Below are 22134 nucleotides of genomic sequence, written 5' to 3' on the forward strand. Positions count from 1 at the left end.
AATATCTGATTTTGTGTTCTCCTTGTCTCCATTCTTCTATGTTTGTGTGTTCACACTCTACTGGCCTCTCTGCTGGACACTACTAATGGTGAGTCCACTGAAATAAGCCTTTTGTGTGCATGATGTGATTCTTTCTAACTAAAAATTATCCTTTTTTTTGTGATTATAAAAAGTATTTCACTCACTCGTGTCCTTTTGTAGTTGTTTGTGTTATTGTATACATTGATGTGTTCTAATGTGGTTGTTTACTCCTCTTTTGTGCAAATCTCCACGTTCCCTTACGCTATAAGCTTATTACTTGAGCTTCCCTAATCTTGGTGTGGGTATATACAGTATGCAAGAAGTGTGTGTGCCATGGACGTACCTTAAGTTATACAATGACTAGTGTTTCCGTTGTGTGTAAGTAAACCCTCAACTTGTAATTTTAAGTAATTCAAATATGACCTGCTCTCGAGGTCACTCATTTTCTATTCTAATTTTGGTCCTAAGAATATGAGAAAAAATTAATTAAAGTCAACCTCAATCTTCTGCAGTGTTGCTATTCGTCCTCTAGAGGGGGCTACCTCGCCACGCTTGTACTGCCACATCTGCATCGAACGTCCCTCTAAATCAAATGGACAAGGCAGGCGACCAATCCCATCTCAGGTTATAATACAGTGACCCCTCTGAGCCAATGACAGACCGCTACAAGATGTTTTGCACTGTAAGGGGCGGGTCTTGGGGATGATGGGCAAGTCTGCTTTTGAGCCCGAGCCAGATTTTCGGTGTGGACTGTAGTGGAGATTTTTGCAGGCTGAGATAGTGGGACGTACGTTATTTTTTGGAGGAGAACAGAGTGAGAGGCCACGTTTGGAAAAGTTCTCAACACGCATCGTTGAAAAATACAACAGGTAACGTTCAATTTGACCACCTTTTTTGGAATCACGTGATGTATACATCAGCAACCGCGACTGCTTGAATGCTTTTAGGGGATTTAACGTTTTTAGATGTCGATGTAGTTGCATTAAATATGTGAAGGTGCTCAACCTGCACTCACAAATACATTACCAAAAGCGTTTTTTTGAGGAAATGGTCAAGCAAACCGCATGCTTCCCACTAAAATCCGTTATCTGGAGTCACAGTCATACCTCCGATATAATGTTCTGCATGGCGCCTATCTTCCCCCACATTACCTCATGTTATCATCACCTAAACTACTTTCATGTGCCGCCGTACAGGTTTTTATGCGGGTAGCACCAAATATTGCGTGGAGACGCTTAGCACAGAACTAGCGTAAATGGCATGTTTAAAAGCCATTTGGCAAATGAATACACCTTTTTACGTTGCTAGTGGTGCTTGTATTTCCTGGTGTAGGTGAATCCCTCCGCTATGTTACGTTAGGATGTTAACGTTTGAAGACTATTCAAACATCCGTCCCGTCCGTTTTTGTGGGATAAAGACACACATGTGTAGAGAATGACCACATTATTTTATTTTATGTCACTTTATCCTTTGTGCTCGTCGTGTAACTATGTTTTTAAACGGTGTTTTCCGCCAGTTATTTCCGTCAGTTAGTAAAGTTACACGTTGTTTTACTATTTAACTGTTTTCCAAGGATTCATATGGTTTGATTCTGGAAAGTGGTTCTCAAAGATGTCTGGGAAATGCAGTTCTGGTTTCTTTGGCGGATTTAAAAGATGTGTTTTAGTCCCAGGTTGTGCTTTGGCAACCAAGGAATTCTTGAATTTCAGGAAAAGAAGATTCATCATAAATGAAGGTTAACACTATTCTTGTTCTCAATAAGTCTTTTAAGATTGAAAAGTTAAGGCCATGACAACCCATACCAACTTATCAGAGCCACAACTGAGGTGGTAGTTACTTTTACTTTGACACAAATCCATAAAAGACAATATTCAATTTATTTAAATATGAACAAAAAGGGTGCTTTTTTTGTTTCATTTTCAATTTGGAAGTAAACATTTTTGGCCACAATTGATCATTTAAACTGTTGTTCAAACTCATGTGAAGAAAGAGATTTAAAGCATACAATGCATGGTACATTTCTGGCTTAAAGTGGATTTTAAACCTTCTAAAGTTTTAGTTGTTGGATCTGCCCTTGCCCTTATCTCATACTCTTCCTACTATTTGAACTTTGTGTGCATGTAGAACTTAACATGTGTGTGTATTTCCCAGGCAGAGCCTTTAGAAGTCATACTTTGTTTGACAGATGGCTAAGGTTCAAATATTTCACAGGCAGATAGGCAAACTGACAGACATACTGGACTGAGCTGAAATTGTGCTGACGTGTAAAAAAATCAGTGGCAATTGGCGAACACATCTGTTACATCCTCTGATTCAATTCTGCTGAACGTAATCAATGTCTGTGTGGTGCCACAGATTTAATCCAATTTACTACCAAAGCCATTTGTCTCCTTTTTATACAATTTATCATGAACTAGCTGATGGGTGGTGTTTTCAATTCAGAGTTTAATGTGTCTAGTTCAACCCACCTTTTGCAATTTCTCCTCAAGGGAAAAGAAGGTAGGTTAGACAGAAATGGAGGACATCAGGGCCGGGACAATGTCATGGACAAGTGGTGCATGTGGGACTTGAGGCATTGTAACAAATGCATCGGAGGCTTTCCATAAATAATGAGCGGAAAACAATGAAATTGTTATAAAAAAATTACAAAGGACCTTACCTCTTTGTTCCTTTGCATTGTTCTGATGAAATGGGCATAAACTACACAACAGGACATTTTCCTTACATAATGTACGCATGTCTGTTTTTTTAAATATATGATGACAAGACCATAATCTGTATGCACAAACCCGGGACCACCTAAAGCCCTCTTAAGACCCTGGTGGAAGCGCTGTGAGATTGAAGCAGTTACATAAGTCATGTGGATGATAAGTCATCATCCACAAAGCTCACCAGTTACAGTACATCGACGACAAAATGAGTATACCCACCCGTTTACTTTTACTGAACCAATCACTTGGTTTGGTAAACTATAAGGGAAATCCAGCAGTGAAAGCTCTTGTGTTTCTCCTGGCAGGCCCTGTCTCTGTGTAGTTTATCTACAGTATAATCATCAGTACCATCATGCTCATTCTCAGACTCTCAGGATGAGTCGAACAGTGGCAGCTCTGTCAAAGCCACTAATGAGAAGCCCTAATTGGGTGTTCTGGTTAGAGTATCCGCTCATTAAAGCTGGATGGAACTAAGTCTGTGTTAGCCAGAATGAATGCATATTTTTTTCCCAACTTTAATATGACCATTGTCCATTTACAGTCATATTTGGATCTGTGTATTTTATTAAAAATGATTTTAGAGTTTCTTTTCTGTGATACAGTCCTTTCCAATTTCACAAAACTCGGGTGACCAAAGCTCTAAAAATGGAAATTAAAGTCTTTAAAATGGATCAAAAAACATGTGACAATGTGACAGTGATACTTTGGGACCTTTAAAAAGTGTATTAATAACTAAGAATAGTCTTCCCTAGGTGTTATGATTCAACTGTGATGAAAAAAATACTCATTTGTCACTGCCTTAAGGGGAAAGTAAAAGCAAATCATGCTTCTTTTATTTACATTTTCCGTATTTTATGCAGGTGCAGTACTCTATTTGTACCTTTCTGAGAGTTTAAAGGGCATGTTGGTGAGACACAAAGGGACAAAATGAATGTAGAGAATGGTTTGAAAAAAGCAGAAAGGATGGAATACATATACAAGCATGGAGGAAGTGAGTGGACACGAAGGGGAAAAAAAGAGAGGCTGAGTGAGAGCGACGGAGAGAGTGAGAGATATTGCTTAACCATTCGGAAAGGCTATGGGAACATCCCTGAGTGTGTGTGTTTGTGTGTGACCCTGTCGGTTCAACAGGAGCATAACACGTCACATCAACTCAGGCACACACAGATAGTCCTACTGTCCCACATTGGGTGGAGAGTACTGTAAAGGAACGTACTAAACCAAAATCTCTCAAATGTTCTGAATAAGATTTCCAGTTGTGTAGACTAGCACAATTTATCCCCGTCCGCCCCCCCCTCTATATTAAGCCGGTTTTAATACTATAATCACATTACAAAACGCTCCTCTCCTCCATGATTGTAGCCACATTGCATCAGTCACAACAATTACTAAAGGTGGACATATTCTACAGTGTCGCAGTGAGCCGTGACTGCCGCCTGTTAGCCTCTAGTTTTCAGAGCTGTACGAGTCCAGCGGGCACCACAGGACTCGTATTCACGCAGAGAAGATCAGAGCGGCGCGGATGAATGGAAACTGTAATGCAATGTTCAGCTTATTACCGCTACAGAGACAGTGAGGAGAAGGAGAGCGGGGGGAGAAGGTAAGGTGGGGTGAGTTTAAGGTTGGAGATGAAGCGGACATGGGTGATGGAGGGGAGAATAATGGAGAAGGAGGTAAAAGGGTCGGCTAAATGTCAATTAAAAGTTGAAAAGAAGAAGAGTCATATTTTAGTTGTGAAAAGGGTCTATTAGAGGAGAATAGAAACCCCTTGTGTTGAAAGGTAACATTTTAACACAAGGGAAGGATAAAGAGAGGGCAAACTTTTTTTCCCCCAGCAAGTGGCCAGCTCTGAAAGAAGCGATAGAATAAAAAACAAGGGAGAGAGCGTGGGCCTGTGGCTTTGGCAGGGGGCCAGAGGTGGTTAAAAACAGATTAATCAGCATAGGGTCACATTCTCACACAGAGGGGCTGAGCGGAGCGGGACCAGCCTTCATCTTTTCAAAAAGCCACTTCTTTGGGAGAAAATGTTTGCCAATGTATTATATTTTGAGATAAATACTCGCATCTGATCCCACTCAGTCTTTGTGCTGTCAAGTAGTGTTGTCACGAAAGTTAAATATCTAGCTTTGATAAAAATAAAAAAAACGCTGGAACCTTCTTTGAGACCAGAGGGAAAGATTGAGCCAACTATGAGGGCATTTTTTGGAATATTAGTATTGAAGAAGTGTTCAGAACCAATATGTTTTGATTTGTCTGTACGTTTGCAAGTCTTCGACACACGTTCAGAATATCAAGATGCAGAAACGTCCCTCAATGTGATAAACAAAATTACCTTTGTATACCCTAAAAATCATTAAAAAAGCCAACACCAAAGGCTATAACTGACATTGTTTACATTATTGATTCATACTTTTGTCTATAAATGATAGAAAATAGGGAAAAGTCACTCATTCACTGATTTAAGATGTGATGGATTCATTCATTTGGCGTTTCATTAATTGACTTCGTTCATTCTGTGTCAACTATTCATTGGAGTGTCCCAATAACAGGGTTAGGGTTGTTAGGAGAAGAAGTGGGGAGCACAGTGGAGGTGGGATACCAAGGCAAAGAGGAAGGGATGAGGGGAGGAAACGGAAGTGAGAGGAGAGGGAGTGTCTGAGGGTTGAGAGCGAGTGCAGAGCAGCTAACTTCTCATTAGTAGCCTTTCAGAAGATCCGAAGTTTGGAAAAATATCTTGGAAAGGGAGTAAGGAACCCTGTGAACTTTGTGTTTGTATGTGTGTGTGTGGGGGGGGGGGGGGGGAATCAAGGTCAATAGACGGTGTTTCCCACAGCTTGAAACTGAGAATAACTATTAAGTAACGAGAGGGGTAGTGGGGAAAACTCAGACGTGAATTTTACTTGTTCAGATAAAACACGACGGATGTTTTCCACTTCCTGTTTGTATGTTGACAGGTTCTTTAGGATAAAGATACCGAGACGTATGCCGGGCTAAAAATGAGAACTGGAGATAAAGAAAAGGATTACCCGAGTGAAACGGGAGAAGGGGATTGAAGTTGCCCCCTTTTGCCGCACTTCCTGTTTCCTGGTTAGGGGGTCAGAGGTGGCCGGTCTGGGATTAGCTGATACTGGGGGGTTTAAATATTCTGTCTGGTCCTGTCAGTGACCTGATGATAAGAGCCAGTTGCTGCAACATATTTCTCCTAGTGACGATTGAGTGTGTGTCTGGACTTTAGAGGAGTTGATGTTCTAGAAATGAGGACATCTCACTGCGTTCACAAGGGGACGGTCTAATTTTAGAGTTGAGGGTCAAGGGTAGTATTTGAAAATGAATGTCAGGCAGCTCTGCGTGTGGGGTGCTTCAATTTTCACTAAATAACAAGTGCTGCTGACCACTCTGACTAATATTAGGCTGGATAAAGGTGTTAACATGATATCAAGATACCATGCTTGGTCCAATTTTAAATGAAATCCATCTGCGCCTGAGTTAGGGCTAAGTGATATTGAGAAAATACATATTCAACTCCTTGATGTTGTGAAGAAGTTTAAGGTTTGACTGCTGGTTGCTATTAACCCTATTCACACAGTAAGAAGTTGATGTATAATCACCAGTAATGTTGATTTATTGACTAACTGGCTAAAGGAAAACAGTAGAACAGCTTGAACTGTCTTCTTAGTTCAGAAAAGTACATCACTGAAGCCTTTGAAATCTAGAAAAGAGAACACGAAGGTTTTTAGCCTCATAAAATAGATGTGGTATCAAAATATTGCCCCGCCCTCGCCTGAGGATGCTATTCCCTGGCGTTGTGTCGTGTATCAAGTTGCCTCTCCGGGCAGCTGTAGTAATGAGCCACGATGCCAATGAAGTCATTTGTTTAACACCTGTTGTCCTCTATGGGATGTGCGTTGCCATAGTAGCACCACACCCACTGCTGTCTCTGGTACTAGAGAGACCAAGGCGAGCAACGCGTTTTCAACACGAGACTCGCCGCCTTTTGTTTGTCTTTCTCTCGCTTCCTCTTTCTCTCCTCTCAGCTAATGCCTCTCCCGTCTTTCACGTACACACAGCAAAACAGTATCTCCTCTCATGCACTCCGGTGACCCGCCCATACTCTCTCACACACACACTCGATGCATGCACACACATTCACTGAGACAGGGCACATGCGCCTGACTGCTTTAATCGCTGAATAGGGGTGTTTAGCGGCTAACAATGGTAGTTATCAGCCAACCCGTTATTGTCTCTCACACACACACACACAGACACACACACACACACACACACACACACACACACACACACACACACACACACACACTCGCATGCCCACAGAAAGAGGGAGAGTTACAATATGGAGTTCATAAAGTATTGTTTATATTGTTATTAGGTGCTAATAAATCATTTCATGTCGCCTTCAATTTCCGCAGACTCGCATCACACGTTTTGACAGTAATAGAAAAAGCTGTGTTTTTTACCTTTGCAATGAAGAATTGGAAACAATGCTAACTAAAATGCTAATATGGTGCAACAGTAAGGCATCGCATTGTCATTTCAGGACATGCTAACAAAGTAAGTTAACTGTCAAGTCTTAAAATGAAGCATCCTGACCTTCTTAGAGTGCAAAAAGTGATTTTCTTGCTATATATTTTGCAGGTGACACTAGCCTTTCTGAGAGGACAGTAATGACACGGTAACAAAAGTAACAACATAGTATTGGTCATTTAAACACACACCATGAGGTGACAGTTCCTTAAAGATGAGCTCAAACTGAAGGCCGCAAAAAAGGTAGGTGACGTTTTTATAAGGTGTAGCTGCGAGAGACAGACAGACAGAGAGAAAGAAGGGATGAGTGGATTGACAGACAGACAGACACTCATACATACACAGGGATTATCCTCTGTGTAATCCTCCGTTTGAGGGTCAGAGTGCAGTGTAGGGACAGACAGACAGACATGTTCAAAAATGTTCACACCAGCAGCCTGTGTGAGTAACCGCGTGAATCACCATCTCCGGTGTGGTTATCATTAGTTTTGCTTGTGTGTGTTTACATGCTTTGGAATCCGTTTGTGAGTGTTTGGCATCTGTGTGTGTGTGTGTGTGTGTGGGTCTTTGCGTGACAGATGGGCAGATCGTACAAGAGAACAGCACAGATTAGGATTCTGCCTGTACGCGTGTGGTTATTTCAAAACCAAACTGGTGCTGAGTAACCGTCAGCTGTTGGAACGAGGCGGGCGGAACAGTTTGAAAAGCTGACCGCTCGTTGCGTCAGTGTTTACATTCGGGACGTCCCAGTGTGATCGCCTGGATTGGACTCCTTTTAATTCATTAGTTTCAGCTGAATGAAGGAGCATTACGATTCTAATGCTTAGTTTATTGGAAGCCACTGCACCCAGTAAGAAACAACCTTTGTAGCGCAGTTAAAAAAAACTGTTTAACAAATAAACATTGGATCAAGTGAAGAAAGAAGTGACACAGACAATCAGTAATTAACTGACAGAAAGCATTGCAGCTTCAGGGACAAAATGGTTGAGTTTCATTTATTTCCACAAAGTTGTGATAAATGTAGTATTAAATCAGAATCTGAATACTTTATTTGTTCCTGGGGAAATTGGGTTTGGGATAATTGCTCCCTTTTTTAGAATAAAATCAAAAGCTAAAGTACAGTCAAATACAAATCATTTTTTTATTGAAACATAGGAAGTTAAAGTTGATGTGCAATTCAAAAATATGATATAAAATAAGAAAAAAAAAAAGTTTATACATACAGTGATTAGGAGGGGTAATAAAAAAATAATACAAATAGAGAAGTATAAACACAAGCACATTTCGCAATATATTACAACAATAAATGTGAATATAATAAAATAAGAAGTGGTTTATTATTAATCCAGTCAAACAAACCACAACCTCAATGTTTTACTATCATTCTCAGCTTCTCTTGGGCTGTTGTGACATGAGGTTGAATTTATAGCTATATGTTAAGTGTTAAAAACAAACATCCTTTGAACATATTTGTGATTTTCTGGTACAAAAACATCCCTTGCTGCTAAAATTGCACTGCCCACTTCTCACATTTAATCAAACTATAGTGATGCTTGCTGGAATGAATGGATGTTTTCTCAATTTGGAAAAAACAACCTAGCCGATCATTGCCTTTACAGCTCACTAACTGTATTGTGATGTATGCCGTCGGTGGTATGACTCTATAACATTATTTTGGTCTGATTGGACCACCCCTCCCACTTATCATTTATGGGCCAAGCACCTACTTCTTCAGTGGGTGTGGTGCCTCAGTGAGTGGGGTGGGGTCGGGGGGGGGGGGGACTGTGCTGCAGTTCCTCATGTCCAGCCTGTAATATCTACAGTATTGAATCTGATGTGGTTTGAAATGGGTTCAGGCACGGTAATAATCCCCATTGTCACTTCCGCGCTCGTCCACTAATCTGTATTTTCGCTGTGGTAATCTCTTGTCTCCATGGGGATTTATTGTTGTAGTCTATGAATGCCGTTGCCATGGAAACCAGTTCCTCTCCCCCCCCCGTTCCGCCCCTAACACCATGTGGGCGGGTACTGATATTGTTTTTGTATTTTTTTTTATTGGAGGGTTGTCATATCTGCTTTATCTGTTGGTCAGTGTTAAAAACAACCTTTTTGACTTTTGCACTCACTGCTGTGATCGTTCCTCCATAAAATGGTATCTCCGGGCCACAGGCTAGTTCCGGAAGTTGTTGTTGCCAGGACGACAACCCCTAAAAAGCCAGACAGAAAGCAATAAAGTAGTAAGTGGGAGAGCTTTAGTGCGTGTATCTGTGCACTATGGTGGCTGTGACAGTGTGAGGGGCAGGGCTCACACTTTTCTTCACCACCTTACCAACCATCTTGAAAACTAAATTCGCCACAAACTAATATACCAATTTAAAGAAGGCTGTTTGTTTTAAACTCAAATATTTTCCAAAAATAAAATGTTTGTGGGTCATAAATAAAACACCATGGGATGATTAGATTCCTAATTCTGACATATCATTTGTTAAAAGTAAAACAATCAGAGAAAGGTTGTAATATAGGAATTGATAAAACTAATATATCTTTGCTTTGTATGATTTGTTTTTCACCTGTTTCTTGAAGCGGCCTTTAAATGTAATCTGAACAAAACCCATTAAAAACCAACATCATAAAATGATGTCATAAACCAAAAGTGATCATAAATAATAAACACCATGCAAATGATAAAACTCCTAATCAGCTCACTTATTATTTGTTACAAAATATGTGTCAAAGGTTGATTGACCACTTTCTGACACATTTACGTGATTATTCAAACACAGCTTTGTTTATTTAGGGCTAGGTCTATCTCCTGTGTTTTTTTTGCCCCATCCTCAAGACGACCTCAAGTTCAAGCCCTGTTGAGGGATGAAAACAGTCTAAATTTGGAAATGAGGACATGGACGCGTATGTGGAATCTGTACAAGTGTATATAAAAGACAGCACTCTAGCCACAGGCCTTTTGAACCAAAATAGAATATCCGGGCACATCATCGTCTCCCTTAATTGTCTAAGAGGTCTCTGTGTAATTGATATAATATCTTTAACTAATGATGTCTATCCTTAGAAGAATGACTTTGCAAAATAGGAGAGGCCAGTGGGATGTAATGACTCAGTAAAGGATAGTCCACGCTAGCATCTATTAGCACTCAGTGGTCTCTCTCCTCCTTTCTCCTTCATCCATCCTTCTTTTGACTCTCGCCATCTCTCTTCCTCCAGCCCTCCCTGTGCCTCCACTCTACTCCTCTCTTTCACACAATCCCCCCCCCCCCCCACCCTCTACGTTTCTGCCCTTGTTTCTCTGAGCGAACGTCCCGAGGGGAAGCAGAGCTCCGAGGAGAGACGAGAAAGGGAGGATGGGAGCGAGAAAGTGGCAATGACGGTTTGTAGGGCAGGCATTTATCTAAGACGTGGGAAGTGAAAGTAAGGCACATGTAGGCAAGAAGAGACAGAATAAGAGTGAAAGAAAGTGAGGACCATTAGAAGGAAACAGGAGAGCAAGAGAAGCAACGATAGGTAAGGACTTACTTTTCGTTTGAAAAACAGAAACTAGCACACCAGGTGGTAAAGGGATGGATTGAGTGTCTTGTGACGGTCATGTGGAAAGGCTGTTTATAGCGTACTTACAGCAAGTGGAAGTTGCCGCAAGAACACTTCATATTCTAATCGAGTCAGACAAATAATAAGATAAAGAATACAACTAAACTAAACACTGATAGCTGCTTTGAAGTAGCTAGCAAATATGTACAGATGATAAGATGAGGGAAATGCATTGAGATATGCTAAGTAAGGGGAACAGATGTAAAGAAGAACGGTGTTGATGAAAAAAACGAGTTCACATGTGTCTCAATCTGCAGGCTTTTCTTTGCCTATTTAGACAACTGGGTTACTGAAGGCTGCTAATGGACTGTGTAATAATACAGTTCTTGCCTCAAACAGAGACATACTTTCTTGATGATACAAGAAAACATCTGTTAACCTCTTTCATACACGAGGTGAGTTTATGACGCAGGTCTGCTAAAAGCATGTTTAATCCATTCATATGACCAGTGGTAGAAAAAGTGAAAATACAGATCAGCAGAATGTATCAAATATAAAGGTATTCCTTATTCAAAAGGTTGTATTATTCTGGGAGAATAAGCTTTTTTAAAGTCTCTAACATTACATGACATGCAAAAACGTTGTAATGTTTCAATGTGGAAGAACTGTTGGATACTTTCTCTACTACTGTGTATATATTCAGTATAGATAATATAATCACATCGTGTTTTTAATGTAATAACAGACGTCAAATTAATGTTATGCAGTAAAAAGTACTCTGGGATGCGGTGGAGACAAAGTCTAACGTAGTAGATAATAGAAATATTCAAGTCCCCCCAAGAAGGACTTACATTAGATGTTATTTAGACGAGTTTACGTATATGAAGAGAGAGTGCAATAATGTTACTGGTATTGTTTTAATGGACTGTGGGAAGAAGAGAGACCGAGGAGGGGGTTTAGGGGGAGATAATGCGAGTGGACGATTGGAGAGGGATTGAATGGGGCCCGGAAGAAAGGGATTGAGAGAGCGCGATGAGTGCAGAGATTTAGTGAAAAAGAGAAAGAGGCACCCTGGGCCGGAGAGTGGAAGATAGAAAGAGAGGAGAGGGTGAGTTATAAAGTTGCGAGGGAGGTAAACAAGGCTCCCCGGTTTAAAGAGGAGGCCGTGACGAACATCTTGCAAAAAAGCTGCACTCGGATGCCAACTCCACAAACACTCAGATACACTGCTAGCGAGTCCATTGAGAAACCCAGGGTCTCTGAGGGGCTGGGGGGGGAACTGCAGTCAGGATGCAGCAGAGGTGACTACTGAAGGGTTGAAGGAGCAAATTGGGCATGACCCAAGCGTGAGCAAAATATGCTCAAGGTGATTAAAAATGTAGTGAGATCGCCTGCGCAGATGTGAGCCTGCACACTCTTAACATTTCCCAAATCCTTCCTCAGTTTCAACCTTTTAATCATGCCTGCACTGTTCACAACTACCCCCAACTTTATTGAAAGATGAATACAAGACATGGAGTATTCATCTTTCAGTTTTTCAGATATAAAATTTGCTGTAAATACCTAATTCAAAGTAAAGAAAAGTTGTACCACAAATAACCAAATTTAGGGAAAAGTAAACATATTTCAGGGCTGCTAAATAATTGTAGAACATTTGAAATGCCTGAATAATAGTTTTTGGCAATTGATACATATTTTAAGATGTTATAATGTATATGTATAAATTAAGTATCGTTAAAACAATCAAAAATGGGTTTTGAATAATGCATATCATGTATTTGATACAATATTTAATCTGCCGAAACATTGGGATCGCAAAAAATAAGTAATACAATCTTTGTTCGCAACATACCTTTCATATATCTATTATCTATTTGACCACACTCATTTTTACTTGTAAGATCCCTCTGTGAATCTAACCTAAAAAAGTAAATCTACAAACCATAGTTCCGTATTTTCCCCTCACAATCAAAAAAAGATGCCTCAGTTGTAGATGGATTCAGCAAAGCCATTAAGAGGGTACATCTAAATCTTTTATATTCCATTTAGCGTGATCATAGGTTCAAAGTTAAGTATTTTAACATCTACACATCATATCTCTATAGAAAAATGTAAAGATACTTTATTGGATGACTGCAACTTGAACTTATGGTGACGTAAAAAGGAATATAAAATAATCGGTACGATTTATCCTCTGGGGATCATGAATGATTATAACAGATTTAACGGAAACCCATCCAATAAATCTTAAAATATTCCAGTGTTCACCAAGTAACTGAGTTATCATCTGACCTACAGATGGATATGTCCGTCCATAAAATGGAACAATCCCAAAGTTGTATTACTGACCTGATTCCAATGATCGTTAATAAGAACCAAGAGGCTTGGCGTCAAATGCTATTTGTTGTTATATCACTAGGATTCCCTCCTGAAAAAATATGGTGTTGTTTTTCTCCTCACACAAGAACACACTTATATTGCCTCTCTGACATTTGCACACACCTACAGTACACACACACCTCTCTTTCTCTCCATCCCTTCCTCACCTCCCTGCCTCATTAGCCGATCATGCGTAAGGAGACCTGTTCTATTTTTACTCCCCTTCCACCACCCCCTCTACTGACACACTGTGTGTGTGTGTGTGTGTGTGTGTGTGTGTGTGTGTGTGTGTGTGTGTGTGTGTGTGTGTGTGTGTGTGTGTGTGTGTGTGTGTGTGTGTGTGTGTGTGTGTGTGTGTGTGTGTGTGTGTGTGTGTGTGTGTGTGTGTGTGTGTGTGTGTGTGTGTGTGTGTGTGTGTGTGTGCGCGTCCTGTCTTATTGAACGTGGCAGGGCAGAAAAGAGAAAGTGGGAGGACCGGTTAGACGGTCAGAAAGTAAAATGCAGACGACGTAATGAATAATGGAATTAGAGGAGAGGGCCAGAGGGACAACGATGACAATGACTCAATAGAGTATGAATCATGCCTAACCCTCAGCCTGAAGGCACTCGTTTGGAAACTCAAATTCATAACTTAAAAGCAGACCGTGTGTACGTAGGTGGACTCCCTTCGTGAGCAGGTTTGCACATTCTGACCTCGCCTTCCCCTCCAGAACAATTTCACGGGTCATCGAGTGTTATCATGAAACGAGTGTCATGCCAAATTACTATGAGGGTGTGTGTGGACAGCGCTGCCAAAGATATTTGGGTTGAAGAGTGTGTGTTGTGTGTGTGTTGACCACAGCTGCAGGCTAAAAGCAATGACTCACATATTAAGAATTGAGTAATTTCCCCTCTTTCACTGTGTGTGTGTGTGTGTATATGTGTGACACTCCTTGTAACCAGCTGCTGACCCAGATGAAACTCGGTGTGTGACATAATGACATCCTAAACGCTTTTGTTATTGTGTTTTTGTGTAAAAAGAGACTCGGGCTGCTCCATTCAAACAGCTAATGTTTCAAACAGCCTTGAGCTCAGGTGCTAGCAGCTGTGAACTAGACGGCTGCATTGATACTACTGCCATAGATTTAATATCTGTGTTATATATTATATATTTATCTATCTACCGTTCTGTCTTATTCCCATTTTAAGAGAAACATTGATAGCTCGGTGAAAAAAGAGACCACGTGGGTCATTTATAAAATATACTCCAGACTAAAGTGTTAGTTGCTTGCCATGAAAGATTCATATTTGTGCCAAATTCAGTGGAGCAGTCTGATTTTTCTCCAGCTCTCTGTGATATACCAGTAGCCCAAAGAAAGTGATATCGTTACATTAAGTATAAAATAAAGAATAAAAGAAATACATTTATTTTTGGGCATATCTTTAAAGTTCTAAGTAAATAAATCCTGAATAAGATCTATGTATTATTCAAGATAAGAGACTTCCTTTTTTAAATGTTTGGTCCTGTAATACTATCAAATCTAATGCTCGTCTACCTCTCTCCTTCCTCGCGCTGCAGGTTGACGTGTCACCATGACAACAGAAGCGGGCTCTGAGACAGAGGTGAAGGAGAAAGCCGAGGAGTCAGCGGCTGAGACCGACCAATCGGAAAAGGCCTCAGAAGGAGCCCAGGAAGTAACTGACGCCGAGGGAGAGGACAAGGAAAAAGAGAAGGAGAAAGACGGGAAGGAGGGGAAAGGAATCGCTCGTTACCTGCCCACATGGCTTAAGAAGCAGAAGTCTCAGAGCCAGGTAAAGCCTTATATAGACCTACTATACTTAAATTTGGTTTTTATCTTCCAATTGTAATTGATAGATATCTGATAGCTTGAAAAGAGATCGCTTGACAATGTTTTCTTTTTCCACTGGATTTAATTTACTCGCTATTTGCTCAGCAGTATGATCCCCACAAATGAACAACTCTTTCATACATTTTGAAGCATACGAACAACTAACTCACTAAAAAATAACTAATGTAATGCTATAAACAAAACTCCGCCCAGTCACATAGCGTCTTTTCACCACTGGACTAAAGGCCAACTGCTTTTTTACTTTTCTTCTGCACGTTTAAGCAAACCCCTTCTTTAAGACAGGCAAAAGCTTCAGACATTCAAGAGTGTGGTATTTACTGACATCATTTATGCCCTAGAAGACCACATGAACATTTCGTAAGCTTGTGTCACCCTCTGACGTTATTTCAGTCATCTTTTCTGGACGATAGAACACAGAAGTGCTTCAATGCTAACTCATTCCCAGATTACGGACTCATTCCACCTGTGTTTGGTTGGGTTTGTAAATGTCAGCTTTTTCTCACCCCACCCTTACTCTCAAAGACCTCCCCGACCAAGGAGGAGCCACCCAAAGAGGAAAGCAATAGCAAGGACACGCAGGAAGAGGACGGGCCTGTCCCCGAAGTGAACGGTCACGCAGAGGAAGTGGAAGAGAAGGAGGCCGTGAAGTCGGACGAAGTGAAGGAACAAGAAGCAGAATCTCATTCCACAGCCAGTGCAGACACCGAGGTAGACGGTGGGGGGTCTCCATCTAGTCCGCAAGATCACACATGATAGGAGATTTAGTTGAGGCGTGATCCCTCACAAATATTCTCCCAAAATATTGGTTATTAAACAACATGGAAAAGGAGAGAATTGTGAAAGCAAACTAAACTGAAACATCAAATATATTCAAACAAAAGGTATTTGCAGCAACCTGTAAGTGTTGATAAAGTTACTTTAATGTACCTTCATGCCAAAGATTTTGAAAGTTAGATCATGATGATTGATACTACTCTCATATATGTCTGCTAGATATAAAGATAAAACCAGCAGCATGCTAACTTAGCTCAGCATAGACTGGCAACAATGGAAAACAGATAGCCTGGCTCTGTTCAAATATAGCTAAATCCACCTTCCCACCATCCAAAGCACACGTATTTACATGTTGTTTGTTTAGTCGAAATAAAAGCATGAACGGGTAAACAGCTATTGTAGTTTTAAGGTTAAGGTTTAATGTTGATTTCCATTGTCACTATGAGAGATATGCCCTGTTCAAAGGTAGCAGACCAAATATGATAATCGACCACACACAGTAAGCTGATGAGTAGATGAATTTGCCTAAACAAATGTCTTCCTTTGTCAGACATATCGGTGCTGACACACGCCCTCATTTTTCGATTGAACATTAAGCCAGTGTTGATGTGGTGTTAGCCAAATAGCACCTCACACGATAGAAACTGACAAACTCCAAGAGAAAGAGAGAGAGATATACACACACACACACACACACACACACACACACACACACACACACACACACACACACACACACACACACACACACACACACACACACACACAGTCATTCTCCCTCATACACACATAAACTATTCCATCCAGTGATCACATTAAGCCACCCAGGCCCACCCAGTGACATCAACATTTCAGTAATCAGGCCAAAAAAAAACGCCTGCAAATTCAGATTAGAAAAGCAGACAGATAGAGAAAGTAGTACTCTTTTGGACTTACGTTCGAACACTTTTAAATGTTACATGATTTCTTCCACCACTGAGCAAACGGTGACTTTTGTAGAGAAGGTGGATTGGTTCTTCAGTGGGTAGCCCTGTGTGTAACTATGTTTTAACATCTTTTATCGCTATCTCCGTCAAGCCTGCGAAGGAGGAGAAGGTGCAAGAGAGTGCTGAGAAAAGTCCCGAGGAGACCGTGGTGACAGAAGAAGGAGAGGGAGTGGAGGAGGAGAAGAAGGAGCAGGAAGGAGAAGGCGAAAAAGAGGGAGAAGAAGGAGGAGAGGAGGGCCATACATCTATTTTCCAGTCTCCTCTTCGTCTGGTGAGGAAAAGCAAGATGAAGCTGGTGGTGTGCCGCGTGACGCTCCTGGACGGGACGGACTTCACCTGTGAGGTGGAGGTAAGACTTCGACAACATTTAGAGACAGTAGGACATCAACATGGAGGAGAACAGGAGGAGGGGAGGGTTTAGTAGAGGAGAAATCTGCAGATTCTGAGCTCTTAAATGCAACAGCTCAATTAAAATGTTGAGGATGCAGTTGGATTCTCATCATGGATGGCTTTAAGAGAAGTATGCTCCTTATTTCTGCATGATGATTGGAAAAATTGCGATGTATATATTTGCGCAATGAAAGAATACAGGAGTTGACATCAGAAAACAAAGTTCCTGTTTGTGACCAACACCATCTATTCTGTAGCCAAATTATTTCCACTCCAAATCGTTCTGCTCCAGCTTTCCTCCTGCTCATTTCCCCGCCTGTGGTGGATGACTAGTGAGGCCTGCTTTGTCATAAACTGATCAAAAAGGATTGTGATTGGTGGTTTGCTGTGCATGCAGAGCCAGCATGTCACTCACAAGAACTGTTATCGAATATTATTCATGGTAAATTACTCTAAGAGCTCATTTTGTATCAAGCAGCAAAAAAGTTGAAGCATGACGTGTTTGAATTCCTTTGACTTACGTGACTCTGACATTCCTGTTCCACAATGCTGCTGCGTAACGTTCAAGCAGCCTTCCCACATTTATCTATTTAGATCAGAAAAATAAGCCGATAGTTCTGTTCTGATCACATGGGATCAAACCATGGCTGATGTGTACACAATTCCAGAATGTGTATGTAATTCTACACTTGAATTCTTTCCTGGAAAAGTAACATGACGAAAGCTAAACTATTCTCTATTAATATCCTTATTTTTATCCCACATTTTTCTAATTTAAATTCCTCATCATTTTCGGCCGTTTTTCTTGTCAGAACTGTTTAGAAAAATGTGGAAAAGCTAGATCAGACAATGCAGAAATAAGTTATTTGGCTAGTGTGCTGCGCCGAAAGGAAACCCCTGTTATTCCTGCACACTTCAGTGTAAGACTGACTGGTTAGACACTGATTTACATGTTAATTGAAATATCCACAAGTTGTTTTTGTCTCCAGAATGATTGACACATTCTCCGTCTAAGCTCTCCTGCTAGTCATGTCGACGACACGTGAGTGGCACCGAGTCAAAGATGTGATCGCTAATAGGATCGTGTGTGTGTGTGTGTTTGTGTGTGTGTGTGTGTGTGTGTGGTTTTTGAGCGTGGGGCTGTTTAACTTTCTGCCCCCAAAGTGCAGCCATGGCAGAAGCACCACATAGTTTAGGGCGGGGTTTAGGGGATAAATGCAGAGCACGCTACGGGGGCTTGTCTGGTGACCAGAACACACACACACACACACACACACAAACCTGGCAGATTATGGGGGTCCCACCAGATTAGTTTTATGCGTCTGCTGCTCCCTAACAAGCACGTGCCCCAGACTCCTCTACACACACACACTCTTGGATATACTCATATGGAGCCGTCACGTGCTAATGTCAAAAGGCTAAGGTGTAACAAAAGTGATTCAAACATTAGCTTGAGAAACTAAAAAAAAAAACCTGGAGAAAACAAAAGTGTTTAGCTATGGTATTTGACTAATTTTATATCTTGCTTTTCTCTCGTTGTTATCATAGTTGTGGTTAAAAACATGTTTCCCAAGCAGTTTGTTGTTTTTGCTTTTTAGCAATACCCCCTCCTCACATTCCCACACTCACTCTGAGGGGAGATGCCAGAAATAGCCACAGTCCAGGAGCTTGTAGCAGTTAATTCAATGGCCTTGCAAAAGAATAGTGAGCAATTGGATTTCGATTTTCGGGGGGATTTTAGGGATGTCAACTGGCAACTTTACCCGAGAACAAGTCTTTCCTAATCTGCACCATGCCAACGCCCAGCAGTGTCTACGGTTGTTTGAACAGTGGCTGCTTTGTCTCCCAAACAGAAAACGCTGATACTGCGACTAACTGCTATTGTCCTGGAGTACACACACACACACACACACACACACACACACACACACACACACACACACACACACACACACACACACACACAACCACCTATCCACATCCATCTATCCCTCCACACACTGGCATAGTCAGAGGGAGAGATGCACAATGCATTCCAGAGATTACATTTTATGTTTTGCCCAGCATGCCTCCAACACACACACACACACACACACACATACACACACACACACACCAGTTTCTCCTTTCCGTGTCCATTGGTCTATCATCCATCTGTCCTCTGATGATGCATAAAATGTATTCCAGTGTAATAATTTCATCTGGGCCAGACTTTTTTCTGCCTCTCTCTTTAACAGTGTCACATGGTCTTAATGCTGTTTCCTAAGAATTTCATTAGAATTGCTTTCAGCAGGATTTGAGTGTCACCCGGTTAAGTACCCCTTCATAGAATTCATTAGCTTTCAGACATGAGTCAAGTAGTGTTGGCGTATATTAGGCGCACTTACTTTGGGTTTGACACAGCAGGGCCTTTACTGCCTCAGGTTCACACTGACAAACAAAAATGCGGACAGGAACTGCATCTCTCTAGCTCTAATACGACCATTATAGGGTTTTTTCCTATTTATGATTATATTTAAATGACTCAGTATATCTGAATCTACCATTTCAAGCAGATAGGTACTTGGGGATGTTGGGACTTCATGTTGCTAGGGGTACAAGCAGTAGAATGGGGATGTGTTTAACCTCTTTGACCATTCCCGCACCTTTTTTGGCAAAGATCTGAAAGCTGAGACTAAGTTATGATTTTGAGATGCAGCAAGTCGTTTTAGTCATATGTTTATGAATTATGATAAATAGTCATTTTAAAAACTGTGAAATTGCGTAAAGGCTTATATCATCACAATGCAGGTATGTGATTTTGCATTGAGTTGATGTAATTTTTTATTCAGATTAAGTACCAAATGTAACACTTCTTGACCTTGTGATTTGATAAAAATTGTCAAAAATACTCCATAAAATAGGACATTTGGACACCAAGAATCTGGGAAAACCCACAGAAAATGTCATGCTTTGATTGTTCTCTATCGAGGAACAACTTAGAGATTTCTGCAAGTAATGTAATTTCTGTGATCGGGGGTATAATTCTGTCCAGTAAACTGCTCAAAATCCCCCTTATTGTAAATATAATTACAAAAGCCATTCCCTCTGTGTATGGGCTCGGTCTCGAGTTTGTGATTGTAAAGTTTCATAAGGCTGTGATTATCCAAGAGGTCAAAACAGCTCCGTGTATACAGTGGGTTCAAGTTTCAAAAAAATGGTCCCAATACAATTAGATGGCTACTATGGGATAACATCATCACACATGAATGCAGTTTGGCCCGGTGAACTCAAAAAGAGTCTCAGTTTTCCAAGTTGAACCCACTGTGGGGAAAGCTGTTTTTGGAATAAGCAAAAATATCATTCTTTGCCTGAAACTTAGTGGGATTTCAATAGAATGTTATCTTGATGATATCTTGAGGTGAGTGGGCCCCTCTTCCTCTTTTTTGGAGCATTATCTTCCCTCCTTCTTGACAAACCTTAGCTGGTTGGTACCAATGGATCGCAAAGACAAAATGTCAGCTCTGCCCCCAGGCTAGCTGTATCATTTTTAAAAGGTTAAAATACATTTTTGCATCTAGTCCAGTCGGAGTACATCAACAGTTCCCATGGCAATATGTCCTGATATGGTAAATCATGCTAATTTCCAGAAGCCTATCCCTTGATAATGTCTATGTGTGATAGGCATCTGCAGATTTTGTGTCAATTGTTGTTATGCTTTGCCTTGCTCGGAAGGCACGCTGGCACAGATACCCTGAAAGGTCACATTCTTTGAGCGTTCATAATGCTACTACACTGTGAGAGCGTGAATGCGCTTCCAAGTATAGGAAAATACCGCGGATGTTTTCAGCTGTCCCAGGACGAGAAGAAAAATGCTCTCTTTCATCCTCTTTCCTTCCACTTTCACCACGCTCCCTGCCCTGTCTGCAACTCTGTCTGTGTCACCACACAGTGTGTGTGTGTGTGTGTGTGTGTGTGTGTGTGTGTGTGTGTGTGTGTGTGTGTGTGTGTGTGTGTGTGTGTGTGTGTGTGTGTGTGTGTGTGTGTGTGTGTGTGTGTGTGTGTGTGTGTGTGTGTGTGTGTGTGTGTGTGTGTGTGTGTGTGTGTGTGTGTGTGTGTGTGTGTGTGTGTGTGTGTGTGTGTGTGTGTGTGTGTGTGTGTGTGTCTGCTGAGTGTTAGACTGAAGCTGTGATGACTTATTGAGAAAAAATGAACATTATTTCATTGTTTTGTCATCTTTTTTCCCCTCTTTCCACCCGCTCTCTGTCTGACCTTCTATCACTTCTAAAGGTCACCACTGTGTGTGTGTGTGTGTTCGTGTGCGTGCATGCATGGATGGATGTGTGCTAAATGTCATTGTCATAGCGGAGTGTGGAGGATTTTATGGCTAAAGCCCTTATTGGGCCTTTGAAGGAATGTGTTGCCCGGAGACAGAGAAGTAACGGAAGAGAAAAATGGGACAGATGTAATGAAACAAGGATGCATTGAGAGGATTGAACAAGTGTCCAACTGCTATACAAAATGAGTTTTTTTGATTAGTTTTTAATGGCTTTTCTCAAGATGCAGAAGGAAACTTGACAGCAAGCGTTTCTTCTTTAAAGTGAAATCATGTACACATGTTCTGGTTATAACACAACTTCAAAATATGAGTGCAAATGAGCATAATATGTCCCCTTTAAATATGGTTTTCCAATCAAATGATACATTACAGTACACACTCTAATCTATAATCCTCTCTCTCCTTCTGCAGAAACGTGCCAAGGGCCAGTTCCTCTTCTTTAAGGTGTGTGAGCACCTTAACCTCATGGAGAAAGACTACTTTGGACTCTCTTACATTGACAGCCATGAACAGAAGGTATGCACACACACACACACACACACACACACACACACACACACACACACACACACACACACACACACAGGATGTACTGTTTTCCCTAAAACTCAGTAACGTACACA

General features: G+C 41.1%; 1 protein-coding gene across 22 annotated transcripts in view; it reads left to right on the forward strand.

Moving 5' to 3' along the window:
• Window positions 1-716: 716 nt before the first annotated feature.
• epb41l2 (erythrocyte membrane protein band 4.1 like 2) overlaps window positions 717-22134 on the forward strand; it is a 53345-nt gene continuing 31927 nt past the window's right edge. For 19 of the 22 annotated variants that reach the window (XR_010167505.1, XR_010167506.1, XM_063902056.1 and 16 more), the window contains exons 1-5: window positions 717-890; window positions 14752-14984; window positions 15566-15751; window positions 16895-17152; window positions 21923-22027. Coding sequence is in view for 20 of the 22 variants with exons in the window: in XM_063902056.1 (XP_063758126.1) it covers window positions 14766-14984; window positions 15566-15751; window positions 16895-17152; window positions 21923-22027 (768 nt within the window). In the remaining 2 variants the exon portion in view is untranslated. Of the gene's footprint in view, window positions 891-4114; window positions 4333-10586; window positions 10791-14751; window positions 14985-15565; window positions 15752-16894; window positions 17153-21922; window positions 22028-22134 lie in introns of those variants that run through there. The other 3 variants (XM_063902054.1, XM_063902053.1, XM_063902055.1) reach the window with 3 other exon arrangements.

Source organism: Eleginops maclovinus, chromosome 15 (genome assembly GCF_036324505.1).
Source record: "Eleginops maclovinus isolate JMC-PN-2008 ecotype Puerto Natales chromosome 15, JC_Emac_rtc_rv5, whole genome shotgun sequence".
Lineage (NCBI taxonomy): Eukaryota > Metazoa > Chordata > Actinopteri > Perciformes > Eleginopidae > Eleginops > Eleginops maclovinus.